We start from the raw sequence: 16,356 nt of genomic DNA on the forward strand, positions 1-16,356 counted from the left end.
TTTTAACTGAAAGGAAAATGAGTTTTCCAAAGACTTTACTGGCTCCCTATTCACTTGCAGATGCCATAAGTATGTTAATATTGCTCTGTAGAGCCCTATTTATCAGAGTCCTAGTTATCTGAGAAATTGCCTCTGTTTCCCTACTGTGCCACAATATTTGAAGTCAGATTATTATGAATTATTCGTATTAGTGCAGTACTTAGTCCCTATATTTAAAGGTTTGGGGGTCTACTGGCAGAGCATTTTCAGGGCAGCGGCCCTCAACTTTGGAATTTTCTTTCCTCATTGGAAAGACTGAATCAAAGTTTGTGGACCTTCAAGGCATAGTGTGTTTAAAATAACTCTCTATACGCACACCTTTGTCTAATGGGAGTATATGTTTCTGGGTCTGTGTCCTCTCATTGATTACAGCCAATGTAACTAAATTTTATATTGCTTATAAATTAGGGCTGTCAAGTGAGCAAAAAATTAATTGCAATTAATCATGTGATTAAAAAAATTAATTGTGATTAATCGCACTGTTAATAATAGAATACCATTTATTTAAATATTTTGGATGTTTTCTACATTTGCAAATATATTGATTTCAATTACAACACAAAATAAAGTGTACAGTGCTGACTTTATATTTATTTTTGATTACAAGTATTTTGTAAAAACCAAAGAAATAGTATTTTTCAGTGCACCTAAAACAAGTACTGTAGTCCTGTAGTGCATGAAAGTTGAATTTACAAATGTAGAATTATATACAAAAAAACCCCCTGCGTTCAAAAATAAAACAAAATTTTAGAGCCTGAAAGTCCACTCAGTCCTACTTTTTGTTCAGGCAGTCACTCAGACAAACAAGTTTGTTTATATTTGCAGGAGATAACGCTGCCCGCTTCTTGTTTACAATGTCACCTTGAAAATTAGAACAGGTGTTTGCATTGCACTGTTTTAGCTGGCATCACTAGATATTTGTGCCAGATATACAATGTATACAAAGATATACAAAGATATACATATGTCCCTTCATGCTTCAACCACCATTCCAGGGAATATGCGTCCATGCTGATGACGGGCTCTGCTCGATAACAATCCAAAGCAGTACAGACCAATGTATGTTTATTTTCACTATCTGAGTCAGATGATACCAGCAGAAGATAGATTTTCTTTTTTGGTGACTTGGGTTCTGTAGTTTCCGCATCGGAGTGTTGCTCTTTTAAGACTTCTGAAAGCATGCTCCACACCTCGTCCCTCTCAGATTTTGGAAGGCACTTCAGATACTTAAACCTTGGGTCGAATGCTATCGCTATCTTTAGAAATCTCACATTGGTCCCTGCTTTGCATTTTGTGAAATCTGTAGTGAAAGTGTTTTTAATATGAACAACATGTGCTGGGTCATCATCCAAGACTGCTATAACATGAAATATATGGCAGAATGCTAGTAAAACAGAGCAGGGAACATATAATTCTCTCCCAAGGAGTTTAGTCACAAATTTAATTAACGCATTATTTTTTTTAACGATCCTCACCAGCACGGAAGCATGTACCTCTGGCTGAAGTACGAAGGAGCATGCGAATGCTTAGCGTATCTGGCACGTAAATATCTTGCAGTGCCGACTAAAAAAGTGCCATGCAAATGCATATACTCACATTCTCGTGACACTGTAAATAAGAAGAGGGAGGCTGTAGGCTCTGAAGTTTTACATTGTTTTGTTTTACATTGTTTTGTTTTTGGGTGCAGTTATGTAACAAAAAAAAAAATCTATTTGTAAGTTTCACTTTCACAACAAGGAGATTGCACTACAGTACTTGTATGAGGTGAATTGAAAATTACTATTTCTTTTGTTTATCATTTATCAGAGCAAATATTTGTAATAAAAAATCATATACACTCTGATTTCAATTACAATACAGAATACAATATATATGAAAATGTAGAAGAACATGCAAAATATTTAATAAATTTCTGTCATCACTCTATTGTTTAACAGCTCAATTAAAACTGCTATTCATCGCGATTAGTTTTTGTGAGTTAACTGTGATTAATCGACAGCCCTATTTTAAATGTTTTTATGTGTGAGGATATACAAATGCACACTTCATAAATAAAGACTAACCTTCATGAAGTTGCTTGTGGGCCCTGATGCCCACCTATACTTTTGACTCCTTCAGACACACACAAATAGCTACCACTAGCAGGAGATTTGTGGAAGACAGCAGAAGAGAAATAAAATCAAGTGTGAAATCCTGGGCCTATGAAATCAGTGCAAGCTTTTCTGCTGATTTCAGTAGGGCCAGGATTTCACCCCAAAACTTGAATCAAAGTTGTAATATCTGACTGTGGCTGAGCCAAAGGAAAATACAATTTTGCAGATATGCCTAAGATCACCGCCGCACAGCTTTAAACCTACAATTGCAACAGAAAATACTTTTAAACAGAAAATTAAATGTAGAATGATTCTTTCTCAACGAGGGGAGAAAAGTTGGCCACCAAACTGTATTAACTCTGAGGTGCCATCGGAACACAAATTTGCTTTGTGTAGAATGAGAATATTCTCTGCTTTAGTCTGCCAGCAGCTTTTTGTGTTCGCTCTTTTCAGTCAGGCTCAGAACATAGAGAGCTGAGTTGTATAAGCCAGCCAGCATAACTGCACAATTTATCAAATAAGGGGGAAGAAGTTCAGATAAAAAAGCAATTTCAGAAGCTGTGGTATTATATCTGGCCTTAGAACGTAATAAAATAAAGAAACAGGGAATAGAGACTTTGTCGCTTCAGAGAGCAAGCAGTCTGTCTGAAGGAGTTAGAGGTACTGTGGCTGATAGGTTGGTAAATAAAATTTGCATGCAAGGCCCCAAGATGCATGGGATCCATGTAAACATAAGCCACAGGCAGCATATCATCTACCCTAAAGCTTCCAGCTGTCATTGCTGCAGATAACAAACCTCAGGTAAACATTTGAAATTCAGGCAGACCACAAGGTAATTCTGAACTTAGTAATGAAATAGAAAGAGAGTACACAAGACCAAACACTACAAGATTTTACTCGGACCCTAAAAATAGGGTTCATGCCTAAAAATAGAGAGCAAATACTGTCAAAAACAATTTTAAAAGTAGAGCAGAACATTTTTTTAGGCCCTCATAAAACACAAAAGTTATTGTGGATCCCATTATTACAATAGGGCATATTGCTTCTATTTTAAATTATACTTTCAGAAGTTTCAATTAATTCAGTGACATCATCAAGTAGAGCCACATCTTTAGATTTCTAATGAAATTTCTAGAATGAAAATTCACAAAAGTTATTTTATTTTTCTTTAGAAATCTGGTGACCTTCAAAATGACAGAATGTAAATGTTGTCAAGCCAGAAAAATGTGGGAATGTTGCTTCTTTTCACTAAAGCCCTCAAAAAAAAAAAAAAATCAAAGGTCCAAAAAGAAGAATTTTGGTGTGCAAATATTTTTACAAATGCAAATTAAATTGACAATTCATGAAGTATTCCGCTATATGTTAATATTTGTATTCAATTAGGAAAAGCTTATTGTATCCAATGAACAAGAAGTTCTCCGTGTCCATTATCGAGCTGCAAGAACTTTAGCTAATCAGACGCTACCATTCAGTGCCTGCACCGTACTGCTGGATGCCGAAGTATATAATGTGCCCCTGGACTCTCAGGTAAAAGGAGACTTGTTTTAGGATTTCAGAACATCCAGTTAAGTAATAGGAGAATCATCTATCTTTGATAAGTACTTTTAAGTCTGACTTAAGAGAAGATATTTTGGATAATGTTCTGGTACCATTGAAGTCAATGGCAAAACTTCCTTTGTCTTCCTGGGTGTCTGGAGCATGGATGGGGGTGCGATTTTGCACAAATGTTGACTGGAAAAGCTCATACAATACCTGCCCTGTGTAGGCAATAATTAGTTTATTTGAAAAGTGAAAGTCCTTCACTTTCATAACCACTAAAATTTCACCAAATAATTTTAAAGATGTTAGCCACATTTGTAGTTAAACAAGCCAAGGTAAAGGTAGTCAGATCTCATGTTTTAGGGCATAAACTATTTGCCTGCAGAGCTGAGGAGGGATTTCTTCTCCCTAGCCAACATTGCACAATTAACTAGGTTTATTATAGGGGTTTGTTGCCATCTTCCTATAATTACTATTGGAGCAGGATACTAGACTCATAGACAAAAGACCCGATTCAGTATTTCATATAATCTATTCAGATGATTTGCTATCATTGGTGCTACCATAGTTTTAGGGTTTTTGTGAAGGGATGGATGAGTGCGGGATTCCAATGTGGTATAAGAAATGAAGTAGAAGGATATATCTGAACAATATTTGCATGAAAAAACTTGTATAGTGTATAATGTTTAAGAGATGTGATATCCTAAAATACTCTTCAGTAGTCTAGTACCTGGTGAAAGAGTGTGGCAGTTTTGTATCGTAAAATATCTGCCTGTTCCCGAAGGAATTTTTGAGGTATAGCAGTGTAGTCTTTCACTGAAGGAGTACTGTGGTGGTGTTTTTTCTTTTGTTGTTTGTTCAGTTTAGTGTTTATATAGCTCATTCTATTAACTATACTCCTCTTTGTCATAAAAATTCATAATTGCAAATGTGAAGCTCTTCAACGCTGCCAACTGATTTTCTTCTTAAAAGCATAGTATGGTTTCCCCAGTTTTCATCCTCAATGCACAATGTTTGTTAAAAATAAGCTGTAAACTCTGAGACTACTCAGTATATTTAATTGTGTGGAATGACACTAAAGTTTGCTGCTGTCATGATTCTGAATATGCTTACACATTATGAGCCTTTCATGAATAGTCCCAACAAAGAATGACAATGGAAATATGATCAGACCCCCATTTTGATGGTTGTGACCCCTTCGTAATAGAAGTAGTTTGATTTCTCTGTGGCTATAAGAAAAATACTAAGGCACTGAATGATGGACATTTTAAGGTGGAACATCTTTGTAAAGGGTTTTTGTCATGTGGAGTAAAAAGTAATATGGATCTTTCTCTTGTCCTGCTTTTGAATATCTTCTGCAGCCAATCAGGTCAGATTGCTGAACTTCCATTTTGTTGCTTTCCCTGAACCTGAAAGACAGTTTGGTTACTGGCTTTTTTTAAATAGAACAAGTAGTTTAGCAATGTTGTGGTAGATTTCTTAGTGTATATGAGCTAAATAAAATTTTGAAAGACATACTTAAATCTTTTACTTTTCAGAGACTCTTATCCATAATTGTTATACCTGGTATACAGCAGATAACTTTGGGTCATAGAATCTACAAACTCCAGTCTTTAGTAAGCATGGTGACTTCTACATCATTTGTGGTGTCAGCATGTAAAATCTTGATACGTTGAATCAAAGTCTACTATTTGTCACCTAAAAAAGTATTTTTAATGTATGGCCCTGTAAAGGGGGATGCTTGCCACCAGTGCCACCTCGTGGTTAGGCACAGGTGTGGCAGGTTGTCTTCTTCCCTGACATCCCCCCCTTTTCAGTTATAGTTCTGTCTTCTTGGTCTGTCCCTCCTTTTATGGATCAGCCTCCCCGCTCCCGCCCCAGCCAGGTCACATGTCCCATCCACCCATTTTGGGGTATACAAAAAGGAAGTCCAATCACAGAGAAGTCTTCAGCACCTGCAAGGGCTTCAGGGCTTTCACCTTTGTTTGGGGACTTTGCGATCTGGATTCTTGATCAGCCCAGTTCTTCCCATTGTGGATTTTCCGCTGAGGTAAAGGTCTCTGTTGTCATATCTTTTGGAGTTGGTAGGGGAGCCTGGGGTCTGATCCAGGGCCCAATGGTTAAGTTCTGCTCTTTGGGGTGCTAAGCAGCTGCCTCCCTGGATCACTTCCTACCTAAGTCTCCTTTTTCCCCATGGAGTAAATTTAAGAACCACAAATAAAGTTTCTGGCCTTTGTAATCAGTCACCAGTCTCTCCTTTGCAGGCTTTGTCAGGGCTGTGTTGCCAGGTCTCAGGCAACAAGAGTTCCTGGGCCATACTTGCCCAGAGCTCAGAGCAGAGGTCTGCTCCCTTCCACTACCTGCTTCCCTTTTTAAACTCCACCTCATGCTTGTGCAAATTTTTCAGGTGAAGCAGGACAGAGCCATCTGGACCCAGAGCTGCTTTTTAATCCCTTGTTCTCCAGTATTGTAACAGGAATAAGTAATTGTTAACAACTTGCATTACCTCATTATTTGAAAAACTGTTTCTAATGTGTTTCTTTTGTAGGCTGATGACAGTAAAACATCAGTTAGGGATCGATTTAATGCAAGGCAGTTCATGTCATGGCTACAAGATGTAGATGATAAATTTGACAAATTAAAGGTATGTATCTGCATTTGTCCTTTCAAAGCCAAAAAATTAGACTACAAATGCAACTACAAAGATGAGATGCATAAGCATGGTATGAGTGCAATATCATAAATTATTAGTGTCATGTAAGGAGCATTTAAAAGAAAAATTCATAATCTTGAGCAACTTTTATGTTGATATGTAAAGAAATTATTTGGTGGAAGAACCTGTGTTTTGTTAGTTTTTAATTAAATATCCATACACACTTAAGCCAAGTAAATATTATATTAGATATGGATTTCAACTTTCTAAAGTTTCCTTTAAAGGTCTTTGGTGTTACTTAAATGCAGTTTTCTTTTTAAAATGTTTGTTTTAAATATTTGAAAACATTAACCTAATTTTTCATTTTGAACAGACATGCCTTTTGATGAGGCAACAGCATGAAGCAGCAGCTTTAAATGCTGTACAGAGACTGGAATGGCAGCTTAAGCTACAAGAACTTGATCCTGCTACATACAAATCTATCAGTATTTATGAAATTCAGGAGTTTTATGTTCCTCTTGTTGATGTTAATGATGATTTTGAGTTGACACCTATATGACAGCTGGCTGTCTTTCAATGGAAACAGTCTGAGAGAAATGGGCAGAAATGTATGCATCTCTTGAGGTATAGCACTTAATTCTGTGGAATATCTCCTTGTCCAATAATCAAGGTATTCTTTCAGAAAAATAGTTCAAAGTCTTGTTAAATATGGTAAATGGATGATAGTAAATACTGTGTCATTTAGTGATAAATGACATTAATTATATTGGATGCTAGTTCCAAAAAGCAGTTTCCCAATAAATGCCATTATTTATATTTTAAAAGTTAACTACAACTTTAGAGCATATTCACTGAAAAGATGACAAGATACGGTGAGTTAACAGCGCTGGAAGTTGTTAACAAGTAAAATAACCACTGAAAAGCATTTGATATTTAATAAAGCCTGCTTTAAAGCTTTGTATTATGAAACTTCAGTAACAGTTGAACTCCCACAGAAAAACAATGACAAAGCCTGTGGAAGAAATACAAGATTTGGAAGGGAAAAAGTCTGTTCATTTTATTGTATTTGTAAATTTGTATAGTTTTCTTTTTGGAAAAGATGTAATATTGTCATTTTTAAATAACTTATTTTATACATATTGTGAAAATGTAAATAGTCTTGTAATTAATGTTGAAAACATGTACAAAAATAGATATTTTAATTGTAAAACTGTTTTGTCTAATGTTTTATTGGACCAAAGTTGTAGTTTTTATTAAGTGTAGTGTATTTCTGGTTGGCAGTTCTTTTAGTAAGGCATGTGTTTGATTTAGCTGCTTGTTTCATCACCATAACTGTAAAAGATTTGAAACTGAATGGTGTTGCATGCTTCACTCAACTTAACTCCCTTACTTCAGTATCTGATACCTAAATAACTGTAATATTTACAAAACCACATTTCATATTAGTCTGCTATTGTAATGCCATACCTATGACTTACTATGGTGAAAATATTTTTGTTTAAACTAAAACACCTTTTGCTCTTATATGGTGGTCTCACAATAGAGCCTATTTTTTTCCCCAACAAAATGCCTTTGAATGAAAATTCTTAAATTGTACATTGTCTATTTTAATATTTACCTATGGAAAGATATGTAAATAGTTGTAAATATGTTTAATAAATTTTATTGGTCATGTTAACAAATGGCTGGATTTTTGACTGAAATTAAATCTTGAAGCTTTAGATACTATTTAACAAAAATTATTTTAAAATTGATTTATAATTGATTAGTTGAAAGGGTCCAGAGAGAGAGAGAGTGTGTATAAATATATATTCTGATCACCTTTGCAGTAGTTTATGAACAGCTGATGATCAGGTAAGTTTTTAATCACTTCTATCATAGCCCCTGATCTACACTACGAGTTTAGGTCGAATTTAGCAGCATTAGGTCAATTTAACCCTGCATCCATCCACACAACCAAGCCTGTTTTGTTGACTTAAAATCTATTTCTGTACTCCTCCCTGGCGAGGGGAGTAGCACTAAAATCGACCTCGCTGGGTAGAATTTGGGGTAGTGTGGAAGCAATTTAACAGTACTGGCCTCCGGGAGCTATCCCAGAGTGCTCCATTATGACCACTCTGGACAGCACTCTCAACTCCGATGCACTGGCCAGGTAGACAGGAAAAGCCCTGGGAACTTTTTGAATTTCATTTCCTGTTTGGCCAGCGTGGCGAGCTCATCAGCACAGGTGACCATGGAGTCCCAGAATCGCAAAAGAGCTCCAGCATGGACCGAATGGGAGGACTGAATCTGATCGCTATATGGGGAGAAGAATCTGTGCAGGCAGAACTCCGTTCCAAAAGATGAAAGGCCAATATATTTGCCAAAATCTCCATGGGCATGATGGACGGAGGCTACAAGACGGACACACAGCAGTGCTACGTGAAAGTTAAGGAGCTGAGGCAAGCCTACCAAAAAACAAAGGATGCAAACGGTCACTCCGGGTCAGAGCCCCATACATGCCGCTTCTATGATGAGCTGCATGCAATTCTAGGGAGCGCCCCACCACTGTCCGTGGACACCTGCAAGGGGGGAATCTCACGCAACAGGAATGAAGATTTTGTGGAGGAGGAGGAGGAGGAGGTGGTTGAGGATAGCACACAGCAGGCAAGCGGAGAATCCCTTCTCCCTGGCAGCCAGGAACTGTTAATCACCCTGGAGCCAATACCCTCCCAAGGCAGGCTACCGGACCATGAAGCTGGAGAAGGCACCTCCAGTGAGTGTACCTTTGTGAATATAAAATACAGGATTTAAAAGCAAGCGTCTTTAATGATTAATTTGCCCTGAAGACTTGGGATGTATTCGCAGCCAGCATAGCTACTGGAAAAGTCTGTTAACATGTCTGGGGATGGAGTGGAAATCCTCCAAGGACATCTCATTAAGCTCTCCTGGAGGTACTCTAAAAGCCTTTGCAGAAGGTTTCTGGGGAGGTCAGCCTTATTCTGTCCTCCATGGTAGGACACTTTTACCACGTCAAGCCAGTAGCAAGAAATCTGGAATCATCGCAGAACAAAGTATTGCAGCGAATGGGCCCGGGCTTTGGTGGCATTCAAGCAACATCCATTCTTTCTCTTTGTGTTAGCCTCAGGAGAGTGATATCATTCATGGGCACCTGGTTCAAATACAGGAAATTTGTTTAAGGGGACATTCAGAAGTGTCCACTCCTGCTGGGCTGTTTGCCTTTGGCTGAAAAGAAATCATCCCTGCTGTCAGCCACGTGGTAGGGGGAGGCCCGTTCATGCTGAGCTGTTCGCATTTGGCTGACAGGGATCTTCCCTGATACTAGCCACGCAGTTGTGGTGGGAGAGAGGGTGAAGCGATCATCCCAGAGAACTGGGGAGGGAGGGGGTTGGGTTGTGCTGCACATTCACCCTAAAACTGCAGCCCCTCCTTTTAAATGGCCATACCAACGGGCTATGCTTGGTATGGGAAAGGAGGGTGCTGCTGTTTGAAACTGTTCCCACATGTTATGAAGGTTGAAGAAGCCGAAACCCTTTGCCTTACCATGACTGCCTGCAAGCCGAATTCTGTTGCCCAGCCGAGCGTATGTGATGTTTCTCACCAAACCAGCAGGCACTCAATATAAGAGGAAAAATGCAACCTTCTCCCAAAAGCACATGTGCTATGTAATGTGAATTGCTTGATTCAGTGTGAAACAGTCTTCACTTTGTTCTCTAAAATGTATCTTTTTTTAAATACTACTCTCCCTCTTTTTCCTCCTGCAGCTGCAAATGTTTCTACGCTCCCCCTATCATCTCCGTCCCAGAGGCTAGCACAGATTAGAAGGCGAAAAAAACGCCTTCACAAAGAAATGCTCAGAGCTCATGCAGTCCTCCTGCACTGAAAGAGCTCAGCAGAATGCGTGGGGGCAAACAATGGCAAAGACCAGGAAAGCGTTAAATGAATGCAATGAGAGGAGGGAGGAGCGTGATGAAAGGAGGCAGGATGCAATGCTGAGTCTAATGGGGGAGCAAACTGACATGCTCAGGCGTCTGGTGGAGCTGCAGGAAAGGCAGCAGGAGCACAGACCACCGCTGCAGCCCCTGTATAACCGCCTGCCCTCCTCCCCAAGTTCCATATCCTCCTCACCCAGACGCCCAAGAACACGGGGGGGAGGCTACGGGTCCCCAGCCACTCCACCCCAGAGGATTGCCCAAGCAATGGAAGGCTGGTATTCAATAAGTTCTGAACTAGTGTGACCTTGTCCTTCCCTTCTCCGCCACCCCTCCTGGGCTACCTTGCGAGTTTTCCCCCTATTTGTGTGATGAATTAATAATGAATGCATGATTTTGAAACAATGATGACTTTATTGCCTCTGAAAGCGGTGATCGAAGGGGGGAGGTCGGCTGGCTTACAGGGAAGTAGAGTCAACCAAGGAGGTGGGTTTTCATCAAGGAGAAACAGACATATCATACTGTAGCCTGGCCAGTCATGAAACTGCTTTTCAAAGCTTGTCTGATGCGCAGGGCGCCCAGCTGTGCTCTTCTAATGGCCCTGGTGTCTGGCTGAATGTAATCGACCACCAGGTGATTTGCCTCAACCTCCCACCCCACCATAAACGTCTCCCCCTTACTCTCACAGATATTGTGGAGCACACAGCAAGCAGCAATAACAATGGGAAAATTGTTTTTGCTGAGGTCTAACCTAGTCAGCAAACTGTGCCAGCAAGCTTTTAAATGTCCAAATGCACATTCTACCACCATTCTGCACTTGTTCAGCCTATAGTTGAACTGCTCCTTACTACTGTCCAGGGTACCTGTGTATGGCTTCATGAGCCATGGCATTAAGGGGTAGGCTGGGTCCCCAAGGATAACAATAGGCATTTCAATATCCCCAATGGTAATTTTGTGGTCTGGGAAGTAAGTTCCTTCCTGCAGGTGTTCAAACAGACCAACGTTCCTGAAAATGTAAGCATCATGCACCTTTCCTGGCCATCCCACGTTGATGTCGTTGAAACATCCCTTGTGATCCACCAGTGCTTGCAGCACCATTAAGAAGTACCCTTTGCGGTTTATGTACTGGCTGCCAAGGTGGTCCAGTCCCAAGATAAGGATATGCATTCCATCTATCGTCCCACCACAGTTAGGGAACCCCATTGCAGCAAAGCCATCCACTATGACCTGCACATTTCCCAGAGTCACTACCATTGATAGCAGCAGCTCAGTGATTGCATTGGCTACTTGCATCACAGCAACCCCCACAGTAGATTTACCCACTCCAAACTGATTCCTGACTGACCGATAGCTGTCTGGCGTTGCAAGCTTCCAGAGGGCTATTGCCACTCACTTCAACTGTGAGGGTGCTCTCATCTTGGTATTCTTGTGCTTCAGGGCAGGGGAAAGCAAGTCACAAAGTTCCATGAAAGTTCCCTTACGCAGTTGAAAGTTTTGCAGCCACTGGGAATCATCCCAGACCTGTAACACTATGTGGTCCCACCAGTCTGTGCTTGTTTCCCAGGCCCAGAATCAGCGTCCCACGGCATGAACCTGCTCCATTACCACCAGGATGTCCAAATTGCCAGGGCCCATGCTTTGAGAGAAGTCTGTGTCCATGTTCTCATCACTATCGTGATTGTGCTGTCGTCGTCTCCTCTTGCAGGTTCTGCACATACCCCAGGATAATGCGCGAGGTGTTTGCAATGCTCACAACAGCAGTGATGAGCTGAGCAGGCTCCATGCTTGCCATGGTATGGCGTCTGCAGGACAGCAGAGTTGCAGCGGAAGTGGTGGATGACAACGGATGACACAAGAATAGATATTTATACAGAACGACGAGAGGACCTGTGAGGTGGATTCATGGCCCCAGGAGAGCGGAGTTGCAGCGGAAGCAGTGGAGGACGACAGCACCGCGCACGTTTCCTGAGGAAGAACACAAGTACCTGGGAGCACATGACAGACAACATGGAGAAATTTGCTACTGAGACAAGAGCAGCAGAGTTGCAGGGGAAGCGGTGGATGACGACGATGGTTAGCAGTCCTACTACACCGTCTGCTGACAGCAGTATGGTGTCTGCACAGAAAAAAGGCACAAAATAATTGTCTGCCATTGCTTTCACAGAGGGAGGGGTGACTGACTACATGTACCCAAAACCACCCGTGGCAATGTTTTTGCCCCATCAGACATTGGGAGCTCAACCCAGAATTCCAATGGGCAGCGGAGACTGCTGGAACTGTGGGATAGCTACCCACAGTGCAACACTACAAAAGTCGAAGCTAGACATGGTACTGTGGATGTACTCCCCCAACTTAATGCGCTTAGTGTGGACACATGCAATCGACTGTATAAAATCGATTTCTAAAAATTGACTTCTATAAGAGTGACCTAATTTCGTAGTGTAGACATACCCATAGTCATGTAAGGGTTGAGAGCAGATATAACCCTCAACTGTTGGAAAACTTCCCTGTGTTATTACATTTAACTTTTTTATAATCATTAGCATTACTAATGTGTGGGTAACGAAGTATTTATTGGTAGAAGGTTACAGATATTCATGAAAAGATTTTTGTACTATTTAGACCGGGAAATATTCAAGAATACTTTAGATCTGGTTTCCGCATCTGAGATTACTTTTCAAGGTATTCATAGAATATCAGGGTTGGAAAGGACCTCAGGAGGTCATCTAGTCCAACCCCCTGCTCAAAGCCCAATCCCCAACTAAATCATCCCAGCCAGGGCTTTGTCAAGCCTGACCTTAAAAACTTGAAAGGAAGGAGATTCCACCACCTCCCTAGGTAACGCATTCCAGTGTTTCACCATCCTCCTAGTGAAAAAGTTTTTCCTAATATCCAACCTAAACCTCCCCCACAACAACTTGAGACCACTACTCCTTGTTCTGTCATCTGGTACCACTGAGAACAGTATAGCTCTATCCTCTTTGGAACCCCCTTTCAGGTAGTTGAAAGCAGCAATCAGATCCCCCCCTCATTCTTCTCTTCCGCAGACTAAACAATCCCAGTTCCCTCAGCCTCTCCTCATAAGTCATGTGTTCCAGTCCCCTAATCATTTTTGTTGCCCTCCGCTGGACGTTTTCCAATTTTTTCACATCCTTCTTGTAGTGTGGGGCCCAAAACTGAACACAGTACTCCAGATGAGGCCTCACCAATGTCAAATAGAGGGGAACGATCACGTCCCTTGATCTGCTGGCAATGCCTCTTCATATATATTCCAAAATGCCATTGGCCTTCTTGGCAACAATGGCACACTGACTCCTATCCAGCTTCTCGTCCACTGTAACCCCCAGGTTCTTTTCTGCAGAACTGCTGCCTAGCCATTCGGTCCCTAGTCTGTAGCGGTGCATTGGATTCTTCTGTCCTAAGTGCAGGACTCTGCACTTGTCCTTGTTGAACCTCATCAGATTTCTTTTGGCCCAATCCTCTAATTTGTCTAGGGCCCTCTGTATCCCATCCCTACCCTCCAGCGTATCTACCTCTCCTCCCAGTTTAGTGTCATCTGCAAACTTGCTGAGGGTGAAATCCACACAGTCCTCCAGATCATTAATGAAGATACTGAACAAAATCGGCCCGAGGACCGACCCTTGGGGCATTCCACTTGATACCGGCTGCCAACTAGATATGGAGCCATTGATCACTACCCGTTGAGCCCGACAATCTAGCCAGCTTTCTATCCACCTTATTGTCCATTCATCCAGCCCATACTTCTTTAACTTGCTGACAAGAATACTGTGGGAGACTTGTGTCAAAAGCTCTGCTAAAGTCAAGGAACAACACATCCACTGCTTTCCCCTCATCCACAGAGCCAGTTACTCGTCATAGAAGGCAATGAGATTAGTCAGGCATGACTTGCCCTTGGTGAATCCATGCTGACTGTTCCTGATCACTTTCCTCTCCTCTAAGTGCTTCAGAATTAATTCCTTGAGGACCTGCTCCATGATTTTTCCAGGGACTGAGGTGAGGCTGACTGTCCTGTAGTTCCCAGGATCCTCCTCCTTCCCTTTTTTTAAAGATGGGCACTACATTAGCCTTTTTCCAGTCATCCGGGACCTCCCCCGATGGCCATGCATTTTCAAAGATAATGGCTCTGCAATCACATCCGCCAACTCCTTTAGCACTCTCTGATTCAGTGCATCCGGCCCCATGGACTTGTGTTTGTCCAGCTTTTCTAAATAGTCCCGAACCACTTCTTTCTCCACAGAGGGCTGGTCACCTCCTCCCCATGCTGTGCTGCCCAATGCAGTAGTCTGGGAGCTGACCTTGTTCGTGAAGACAGAGGCAAAAAAAGCATTGAGTACGTTAGCTTTTTGCACAACCTCTGTCACTAGGTTGCCTCCCTCATTCAGTAAGGGGCCCACACTTTCCTTGACTTTCTTCTTGTTGCTAACAAACCTGAAGAAACCCTTCTTGTTACTCTTAACATCCCAGGTGTGATTTGGCCTTTCTGATTTCACTCCTGCCTGAAGCAATATTTTTATACTCTTCCCTGATCATTTGTCCAATCTTCCACTTCTTGTAAGCTTTTTTGTGTTTAAGATCAGCAAGGATTTCACTGTTAAGCCAAGCTGGTCTCCTGCCATATTTACTATTCTTTCTACATATTGGGATGGTTTGTCCCTGTAACCTCAATAAGGATTCTTTAAAATACAGCTAGCTTTCCCCGTCATGTTATTCTCTCAGGGAATCCTGCCCATCAGTTCCCTGAGGGAGTCAAAGTCTGCTTTTCTGAAGTCCAGGGTCCGTATTCTGCTGCTCTCCTTTCTTCTTTGTGTCAGGATCCTGAACTCTACCATCTCATGGTCACCGCCTCCCAGGTTCCCATCCACTTTTGCTTCCCCTACTAATTCTCGGTTTGTGAGCAGCAGGTCAAGAAGAGCTCTGCCCCTAGTTGGTTCCTCCAGCACTTGCACCAGGAAATTGTCCCCTACACTTTCCAAAAACTTCCTGGATTGTCTGTGCACTGCTGTATTGCTCTCCCAACTGATATCAGGGTGATAGAAGTTAATAGATCGCAGGTCCTGGTTCTCCTGGGAGACTTCAGTTAGTTGCTGGAAGAAAGGCTCGTCCACCTCAGCCCCCTGGTCCGGTGGTCTATAGCAGACCTCCACCACGACTTCACCCTTGTTGCTCACACTTCTAAACTTAATCCAGACACTCTCAGGTTTTTCCGCAGTTTCATACCGGAGCTCTGAGCAGTCATTCTGCTCTCTTACATACAGTGCAACTCCCCCACCTTTTCTAAAGAAGAGTTTATCTGAGAGAAACTGGCAGTTGGAAAGCTGTTATAAGTATGGAGAGTAGAACTTACAGTAGCTGTTTAGTTGTTTGGTGAAATACAGAATATTATGCCATGTGCCTGTATGAATGCAGAATGTACTTGTTTTCAGATGAAGAAAAAACAAACTGAACAGGAGACCAGACTGACACAATATCAAGGTCTCACTTGTGTAGGTCTTAACTACGCCCATTCCAGGATAAGACACAAACTCAAACAGAATAGGGCTACACTTTGTGCTAACTACAAAAAGTAATTAAATTTTAAACTTCCACACTATACCACCTTCTGTTTTTCAGCTTGCATTTACATTCACAAAGATCAAGAAAGTAACAAAATCTATTAGAACAATAATGAGTAACTTAAAACTATGGGTGGTGGTTTCACCACGGCATGTATTATAAGCTTGCTGAACATCAAATGGTTATGTGGCTTCCTCTCCAGGACTCGTTTGTTAAGAGACTTTGCTATCCATTGTCCAATAGGCAATGGAAACAGTAACTTGTCTGATTTAGGGCACGCAAAAGAAGACTCATGGAAAAAAGTCCCATTCAGACCTCAAATTCCATATCAACGTTGTAAGAGCTATAAGATGTTTGCATCCTAGAGGTATTACCAGGCAGAACGCATCCAGTGCTTTCAGTAATTTATTTAAACTGGTAAGAGGACCAGAAGCCAGATGTTCCTCTTAAATCCGATCTGCTGTTCCTTTTAAAAGATAGAAGACTAACTGTCCTCAGTTTCCCACTGCACATAAAATGTACATTT

The 16,356-nt window shown here is 41.3% G+C and overlaps 1 protein-coding gene and 1 long non-coding RNA gene across 5 annotated transcripts in view; one reads left to right on the forward strand and one right to left on the reverse strand.

The window, feature by feature from the left end:
* ANKRD12 (ankyrin repeat domain 12) overlaps positions 1-7,335 on the forward strand; it is a 107,160-nt gene extending 99,825 nt beyond the window's left edge. For all 3 annotated transcript variants that reach the window (XM_073331576.1, XM_073331577.1, XM_073331578.1), the window contains 3 exons: positions 3,516-3,659; positions 6,220-6,315; positions 6,698-7,335. In XM_073331576.1, coding sequence (XP_073187677.1) covers positions 3,516-3,659; positions 6,220-6,315; positions 6,698-6,883 — 426 coding nt within the window. In that variant the 3' untranslated portion in view covers positions 6,884-7,335. The remainder of the gene's footprint in view (positions 1-3,515; positions 3,660-6,219; positions 6,316-6,697) is intronic.
* LOC140906838 (uncharacterized) overlaps positions 1-16,356 on the reverse strand; it is a 51,892-nt gene that overhangs the window by 24,110 nt on the left and 11,426 nt on the right. The window contains exon 3 of one of the 2 annotated variants that reach the window (XR_012157264.1): positions 4,623-5,080. The exons of the other annotated variant lie outside the window; for it this stretch is intronic. This is a non-coding gene — a long non-coding RNA (uncharacterized lncRNA). Of the gene's footprint in view, positions 1-4,622; positions 5,081-16,356 lie in introns of those variants that run through there. 2 annotated transcript variants of the gene reach the window in all.

The sequence above is a fragment of the Lepidochelys kempii genome, chromosome 2, assembly GCF_965140265.1.
Source record: "Lepidochelys kempii isolate rLepKem1 chromosome 2, rLepKem1.hap2, whole genome shotgun sequence".
In the NCBI taxonomy this organism is placed as follows: domain Eukaryota; kingdom Metazoa; phylum Chordata; order Testudines; family Cheloniidae; genus Lepidochelys; species Lepidochelys kempii.